The 8539-nt window shown below is 39.4% G+C and overlaps 1 protein-coding gene across 3 annotated transcripts; it reads right to left on the reverse strand.

Annotated features, from left to right (window-relative positions):
• Positions 1 to 1809: 1809 nt before the first annotated feature.
• On the reverse strand, positions 1810 to 7607 carry LOC149282557 (heterogeneous nuclear ribonucleoprotein H2-like). 3 transcript variants are annotated; one of them, XM_089498035.1, is made up of 9 exons: positions 7472 to 7607; positions 6314 to 6452; positions 5559 to 5731; positions 5348 to 5425; positions 5159 to 5265; positions 4937 to 5072; positions 4768 to 4851; positions 2438 to 2540; positions 1810 to 1924 (listed from the first exon to the last, which is right to left on the reverse strand). In XM_089498035.1, the coding sequence occupies exons 1-9, from the start codon at positions 7590 to 7592 to the stop codon at positions 1810 to 1812; spliced, it is 1056 nt and encodes a 351-aa protein (XP_089354161.1). In that variant the 5' UTR covers positions 7593 to 7607. The 3 variants fall into 3 exon arrangements, with proteins under 3 accessions (XP_089354161.1, XP_089354159.1, XP_089354160.1); XM_089498033.1 differs by having other exon boundaries at positions 2438 to 2537; positions 4720 to 4851; XM_089498034.1 differs by having other exon boundaries at positions 4768 to 4849; positions 4902 to 5072.
• Positions 7608 to 8539: the final 932 nt, after the last annotated feature.

Here is an 8539-nt window from a genome sequence, read left to right on the forward strand (position 1 = left end):
TTCATATTTAATAAAAACTGAGGAAAAAAGCCTTGTTTAAATTTTTTTTTTTTTTTAACCAAACTGCCCCCGGTTATGCACATCTGACCCCCAGCTTGACACTCTGCCCCCATATACCTCTTATACGCCAGATTCCACTGTGCCCCTGATATGCCACTGAGCCCCCTGATATACCTTTTACCCCCAGATATTTTATGCCCCCCCTGATATGCCTTATACCCCCTATATGCCCTGAAATTCGTAATACCCGCCCCATACACCACTATAACCCTCCCATACTCCACTCTGCCTCCTGTCCGCAACAGAGGTTCACAAGACACCAGGGAGCCGGGTAGAGAGGCGTATGGGAGGGGAGGAGCCAGAGTGGTGTGTGGGAGGGTGGCTCCCATACACCCCTCTGACTCCTCCCCCCTCCCATACACCGCTCTGCCTTTCTACCCGGCTCCATTACTGACAGGCACTTTCACTGCAGCTTCATAGAAGCCTCAGTGTAAGTGAAGGTGAGTAACAGAGGCTGTCTGTGCGATGCAGACCCCCACCGGCTGACAGAGAGCCAGCCTCCGTTACTGCCCTTCACTTAAGCAGAGGCTGCAGTGAAAGTGCCTGTCAGTAACGAGTCGGGAGAGAGGCAGAGTGATGTATGGGAGGGGGGGGGGGGGGGGGGGGGAGGAAAGAGACGGAAGTGAGAGACCGGCCGACCGTGAGGGGAACCCAGGTCCCCTGCAGCGGATCTGGATTCTAGTATTATAATCCGATCTCTGTTTGAGGTCGGATTATATAAGGAGAGGAGTTTTTCAGAGCACTTGCTCTGAAACCAGCCTTTATAATCGATAAAAATCGATTAATCGATAATGACAATCGTTGTCAACGATTTTCATTATCGATTAGTTGTTTCAGCCCTAAAACCCATGTTTGATGTTGAAACTCAAATTTGACTATACACTGTATTTCACATAAGACAACCCCCAAAATTTAAATATTAATTTAGGGGGGGGGGAGCCTGAATATAAGACTACACTATAAAAAAAAGTTACCAGTAAATATTAATTCCCATGTAATTTTTCATATATCCCAAGAAGAATGTTAAAAGCAGCTAAATATTGTCAGTTTTTTTGGTCACTTGTGTTTTTGCAATTTTACATGCACCCTACTGTCAGTTAATCTTTTATAAACACGTAGTTACCCAGCCCAAATTTTTGCGTCTTTGCGATTTTGAATATGTACACGCTGTGTCAAAAGTGAAAGATACTTTTTATCAGTGCACCCAATATTGTGCAAATATTGTAATAAAACCGCTAAATAAGTACCAAAACGGGTTTGGAGTCCACAATCCCCTTTCTGCCTCACAGACAGACATAGCTGGGCTATAATGTGCTTATAAGAGGAGAGAAATGACAAATATCAATAGCCTATAACAGCTATGAGTGCATTAAATGAATTTGGTCAGATTAACAGGCGTTTTACATATTTATTGAAGGACCACCTAAAAGAAATTACAAAATATTGTCTTACATAAACTAAGACCAAAAGCTTAACCAAAAAACATGCATTCAGAACAATTTACAGTAGGTTTTTCATAAAGTAACTGGCTTGCACACATCTACAAAAATTGATTTGAGAGCCATTTATATTTCAACAGCTACCTTCGGAGCTTGTTAGGTGGTTGAACACTGAAATGACATGTTTAAAAAATCTCACAGAAAGCATAAATTACAAGTTAAACGGAAAAAAAAAAAGTCTGTTTTGTTTAAAGGTTGGGGGATAGATATATATATATATATATATAAATATAAAAGCCAATTTGGAATGTTACATTCCCCAAGCACCACTCATGCTCATACTACTTGACATGCCGGCCATCCCATTTACTCCCAATGACCCTCGTGTTCCACTACTGTAGTAGCTGCTGTTAATTCCACTCTGACTTCCTAAAAAGAAAAACAAAGTCACATGCTTAACAGGGTCACCAACATATTTTGCCACGCTACATACGGACATTTAAACTGTTACTGCATAATATTTTCAGGCAATTGTAGATGATCATTCAAATGGCCAATATGCAAAACAAAACCTTAGAACTTCTTCTGGTAAACTATACCACAATTACGATCACCCTGACAAAACAGGCAAGAAAAATCTATCAAAGGATTTCATTGCACAGCCGCAAATCTGCTCTGTGTGGTGTTTGAGAAGGGGAAAGGCTCCAACATATTGAATGAGTGAATACAATGGCAGCTGCAGACTTACATACGTCTGAGCTGAAACAGTTATTAAATGCCCATAGACAGTGTATAGAGGACACTAAAGCTCAAGGAGAAATATATATTTTTATTGCTTTACAAGGACAGTTCAAACGAGAGTACAAGTTTGAGCTTTGCACTTCTAGACAGGCAAAATTATAATATTCACACATCATTTAAGCGCACTCAAAATCCACTTACCATAACCACTTAAACTGGCTTGACTTCCATATCCTGCTCCATAACTGCCAGTTAAAGCTTGAGTACCAGGACTACCATAGCTTGTTTGGGTCCCGGCTGCTAGAGAAGCAAAAATATCAAAGTGTGAGCACACCTTCACACAAAACCCACCAGGAATGGTTGAGAATTTGACAAACATGTCAATTCCTGAGCCATGCAACTAGGAAAATTCATAAGCACAAAATAAGCATGTAGTTTAGGCTTCATGTGACAAAAAGCAAGTAAGCTTTAGCAATTAAAAAAGAAATTTAGATGTTTGTCCCGCTTGCTAGACATGTTAAATTTACATTGTGCCCCTTCATTTTAGCGTTAGACACATAGGGCAAGTATGCCAACCACAGATATTTGACCAAATTTCTTATTAGCCAAAGGCCTGTAAAGATTGCAGTTTATCAAAGTCTGCACCTCTTGACTAATGTCACCAGGTTATTTCTAGAGATAAACTTGTTTTACAATGCCTCTTGGAAAAAGCTGTTGGGAGCGCCATTTCCCCTCCAGATGCTAACAAACTACCAAAACTGCAGTGTCTGCTCAGACACCAAGGAACTGCACAATATTGCTCCTTGCTAACCTTACCAGCAAGTAGTGTTCACACCTAACACTTCAATAATGCCTGATATTTCCAAACGCTAAATATATAGAGTTCCAACAGGTTAAATTATTTGCCTTGCTAATTATTTAATACCTGTACAGCTTTAGAATGGTTAAATCAACTTATCCCCTTCAATCACCTATGGACTCAGATGAGGGAGCTGTAACAGTTTCCGGCACGAATGCCGGTAAATTGTTAGTTGGAAATGCCCAATCGCGCTTTCCCTTCACAGGAGGACAGGGTATCCCCTGCAGGGTCTGTCTAGACCCTGTTGGGCTAACCCATCACTCTGATGAGGTGCCGGCAAACTGTTACAGATCTATGCCCGATCGTGCATTCCCTCCGGTCTGTCATTAGCCTTGGGGGGACTGCCCCACATCTGGCAGAGAGCATCATGCAGAGCTGCAGTCAAAAAGAATCAAAAAAAATAAAAAATAAATCCACTACATAACCACCCAAATACCTGTCTTACCCTAAATTAACCCTTTCCTCCATGTGGGGTATTTCCGTAATCAGGAGAGGCGGCTGAACACTTTAGGCTGGATTTCTCTGCTGTAACACATACCCCTGTGCCCCAAAAACCCTCAGCAACACAGAAGTGTTGGTTGAAAAAAGTGCAGGAAATTAGAGCAACGGCTGACTGACAGCAATTGGCAGCCAAATGGTTGCATGAAAATCGTCCAAATGCTCTTTATGAGATACTCTGGGTTGTCTGCTTTACAGAAATATATACTTTTATGGGGGTGTTTATAATTAGGGGGTGCTAAACAGGTCCAAATGAAACATGGGTCTACTAAAGCAAAATATGGATTCAAAACGTGAAATTTTCACAACGCGTATGGTCCCGTTTGTGCCCTGTAATGTCCAGAAAACCACAAAAAACTAGGCATGTGGGATATTTCCATAACCAGGAGAGACGGCTGAACAATTTAGGATAGATGTCTGTCGCAACACATACCCTGTACAAAAAATCCTAAGAATACTACAAAATACCAAGACGTGTTGGTGGAAAGAGTGCAGGAACCAATTTCTGTGGCCACCTTTGACAGTGATTGGTGGCCAAATACCTGCATGTAGAATGCCCAAATAACCCTGATACGATAGCCTGGATTGTCAGCTTTACAGAAATATAAAAATTTAACGGCTTTGTATAAAGTAATGTACACCTTATAGCAGGGGCGTCCAACCTGCGGCCCTCCAGCTGCTGCAGGACTACATCTCCCATAATGCTCTTTCAGCTAAGGGGCTGGCTGAGGAGGATGGGAGACGCAGTCCTGCAGCAGCTGGAGGGCCGCAGGTTGGACGCCCCTGCCTTATAGCATGTGGCCTATATGCGCTGGGAAAGTATGGAAAAAAATCTATATAAAAAAAAAAAGTTAGGTATTTCTGAAATCAGGACACCAGAATTGATAAATCTGGATGGAATTTTCTGTCACTTTACCTAATTTTGTGAGGATTCAGAGGGAAAAATACATAAAAAGTGTTTTTCAAATTTTTGCTAGTTTTTACTAAATTTCTAATTCTAAATTTTCAGCTAATCATCCAACTATGTATCAAAAGAAAGCCCTCTCTCTCTCCTTGAAAAGACAATATATAGTTTACATGGGTACACTATTCACAGGAAAAGAGAATAATCGCTGAACCAACATAGCGCAAAAATGGCAAAATCGCGCCGGGCTTGAAATTCATACGTACCAAGTCCGCTCATCATCTGGCTGCTATATGCACTACTAGAGCCTCCTGCGGTCGAGTTAAGGAAAAGTTCCACGTATCTGTGCTCTACATTAATGGACCAAAAATAGTGTTATTAGAGAAAACCTATTACACACTTTAAACGTAAAATATATATATTCCTTAAACTTACGCATATTTGCTTTGTCTTTTGACATTGCAGCTACAGCATCTTCGTGTGTTGCAAATTCAACATCAGCTTCCCCGGTAACTCTACCATCAGCACCAATTTCAATATGAACTCTCACAGGATTCAAAGGAGAAAAGAACTAGGATTTAAGAGGAATAAAAGTCAAGGCAGATAATGGTTTGAAGCTCGATCACATACTTTAATAGTTTAGTATAAGACACTCACAGTATAAATATCAGTCTCAGTTGCTCGGTAGGGAAGTCCCCTCATATGCACACAGTGCCCAGTTGTGCTTTGAAAGCTAGTCCCATCACCATACCGATGATCAGATACTAAGGGGGAGAAGAGAATAAAAAAAAGTTACACATCTGATGCCATGTGGATGAGAAAAAAAAAGAAAAAACAGAACAAAACACATACCTCGCCCAAATCTCTGGTCTGTGCCAAAGGCGTATTCACTGTAGCCATTGTATTCATCATAACCACCATAACCTAACAAAGACATCATATATTAGCATATAAGGCAGTTTTGACAAATTGTGGAAATTTGCAGCTTAACATAACTCACGTGCACACATTTTATGCAAACCATGTTACAAGACAAAAAAAAAAGCCAAGCCAATACCTCCTCCATATGCTCCTCGTCTCATTCTGTCAAATCCTCTGCCAAGGTTATTATATCCTCTTCCTGCCCCTGGTCTGTCATAAGGGCCTGGGCGCTGCATGCCAAAAAGTTTTCTGGGAGGATCATAGTGTGTACGAACTTCTGCTCGACTGCTCTTAAAAATTTCTATGTACCTAGAGCATTAATGCATAAAATGAGTATGCAAAATTGTGTCATTTAAATTTACAACATAAAGTTCCAGTAACTGCTTAATATGTTGGCAAAAAAAAAAAAAAAAAAAACTCAAGTGACTGAAGACAGATTAATACTGTCACATTAAAACGTACTAATTAGGATAATTACAGACCAGTGTGAAATTTGCAAGTATATATATATATATATATATATATATATATATATACACACACACACGCCATTTTATAATTTAAAAAAACAGTAGAGCATTAAATTAAGACACTGGTACATACGAATAAAACCCTTGACAGTTCTAAATTTAGGAGTTATACCTATGCATTAAACCATACATGTTGAATTAAATAAATGAAACAGTTTAGCAAGTATCACATTTTCTTATGGTAATGCTACTCTACATTTACATACAAAAATATTAAACCAGTCTTTAGACACACCTAAGAAGCTGGCTAGGCATCAATAAATGTGTTTTGAATAAAAGCTCTATTGTTACAGTAAAACATTAAATTGCTACACTTTGATACCATAAGAAAAGTGACAACCAACCAACCATCCAGCCCCACCTGTGCCCTATTCTCTCCTTGTGTTTCTTTAGAGCCTTTTCAGCTATTTCCTGTGAAGCAAACTGCACGAAGGCCTCCCCCGTACTCCTCCCCTGGAAGTCCACCGGCAATGTTATCCCATTTGGCACGATTTCCAACCCTTCAACCCAAGGACAAATAACCCCAGCGGGGGGTTAACATTAAAAGGAACAAACCCATACATTCTCATTTTTATATAAAGCCAGTAAGAACTGGATTGTAGATGTTAAATTTCAAAATTGTGTCACAAAAATCAAGAACAAGTCAAAAAGGTGAAAACAGTTTACATCAAGTGTCCTTAAAAGGAAAAAACCTTTAATCAAACTAGAGAAATATGGAGACCACTGAATGCACGATGCAAAGAAAAAAAAAAATTCACAGAAAGTGGAAGGTTATCTTGGAGTTTCCTATTAACCAGTCTAAGTGAAAACAAGATATCATCGTACAGGTTTTAATTGTCATCCAACTGACAAAATACTTTTAGTATGAGATCCCAAGGTCATGGCATGGGTCATGGGATTGTTAGTTTTAAACAAACCACAGTTAAGGGACTTACCTCAAGGTTAATGCAAAATAATCAGGGAGCATTTTAAGATTAGGAGTAAGAAAGGAAATTGCATTTTGTTAAAATTCTTTGGAGAGGGGGAAACCAAAGCCTCAAATTCCATTTTACATACAAATTATGTTTTTAGAAGCTACAAGGAATCCAATTTGACCAATTATGTGCATAATAGCAATTGAAAAAAAGCAAACATGTTACGCTCCATACTACTCACTTAGCAAGCATTAAACAAAAAAACAAAACAAAACACAGTATACAAACTGCTTCCCTGGACTTTAAAGCAAATATGTTTGAGACGTTAGTGATAAAATATTAGCTAGGTAGACATACTAAATCCTTGATGAATTTACTACCGAAAGTAAAACCGGGTGCAAGATTGTTTTACAGAAATGCAGGGCAACACAGACAAGCTCATGTCAATTATTAAAAAGCTGATAGTTTTTCACAATCTAAGAGAGCACTGCATATAATAAAGTGAACAGAATTTTATTTTTTTTCTATTAAAATGCACAAATTCTCAATACCAGCACAGACAGTTTTTAAAGGCTATTGATCTAAAAACTCTTGGGTAAACTTACCTGAAAAAAACTGTACAATTTCTTCCTTGCTGCAGCCAAAGGGAAGACCTCTGAGCCGAACAAAGCCATCATTAGCAGTGTCTGGGCTGTTTGGGCCAGTGTGCTTCAGAACCCAATCCATCTCAACACTGTTTGACTTGAAAACTGTAAAAAGCGTTTTTAAAAATTAACAGGCGTTGCAGTCGTGCAACTTTAATGTCACCATAAAAACATTTTAAGACACTTGCCTTCAACATATCGGTGTCCCATTGTTTCTCTGTCTTTTTTTAAAGCAAGTTTTAGGTCATCCTCCGTTTCAAATTCAACAAAAGCTTCACCACTTGGCCTTCCCTCTCTTGTGTAGATGAAATGAACACCCAGAGAAGCGTTTAAAATCTTAGATTCTGCAAAAGAACAAAAATGTCTTAGAATAGAGCACAACAATAGAGCACAACAACCCCCCCCCCCCCCAACAATCCTAAATAAAGTTATTTTAAACCCCTTTCTGGCAGCTTCCATAGGAAAGTTATCACCTCCAAATGCTCTCAGCCATCATATTCAACCCCTTTTCAATCCATGACAATGTTTCTTAGAACTGCTAAGCAAGGACATGCCGATACACCACTTACCACATATACCCCAGTATCTCTAGCAACAGATTTACAACTTTAATAACCCACAAAGGGAATCGTGAGTGCAAGGACAGCAGAACCCTTACAATGACCATAACTGAGATAGATGCACATACTTAAGTAATATAAAAACCAATAAAAATGTTGCATGGAGGCAGTAGTTTGCATCCTCTAATTTCTTTTTGTGTAGCTTAATGCACCCCTAGGCTGTATACATCACAAGGTAGGAAATTACTAGTTTTAAAGAGACATTACGTCACAAAAAAAACCTGTAGTCGCTTCAACACGATAGCTTTATAATGGCGAAGTAAATATGGTTAACACAGACTTTTCAAGAAATAAACACAGCAGAAAAGGTAAGACACTAACCAGAAAAGAAGCTCTCGATCTCATCAGCAGAACATGACCAAGGGAGTCCCCGGATCTTGACAACGTAGCCATCGCCGCCTTCGGAGCC

The sequence above is a fragment of the Sceloporus occidentalis genome, unplaced genomic scaffold, assembly GCF_023333645.1.
Source record: "Sceloporus occidentalis isolate IW3139 unplaced genomic scaffold, rSceOcc1.0.p SCAF_112, whole genome shotgun sequence".
NCBI lineage: Eukaryota > Metazoa > Chordata > Lepidosauria > Squamata > Phrynosomatidae > Sceloporus > Sceloporus occidentalis.

Bases quoted from the DNA above. Each gene is read 5' to 3' on its own strand.
- LOC149282557 (XM_089498033.1), bottom strand. From the start codon at position 7,592: ATGGATTGGGTTCTGAAGCACACTGGCCCAAACAGCCCAGACACTGCT. The intron at 5,732-6,313 runs GTGGGGCTGGAT...TTAATGCTCTAG, and splicing joins AAGGAGAGAATAGGGCACAG to GTACATAGAAATTTTTAAGA. The intron at 4,852-4,936 runs GTAAGTTTAAGG...CCATTAATGTAG, and splicing joins AAAAGACAAAGCAAATATGC to AGCACAGATACGTGGAACTT.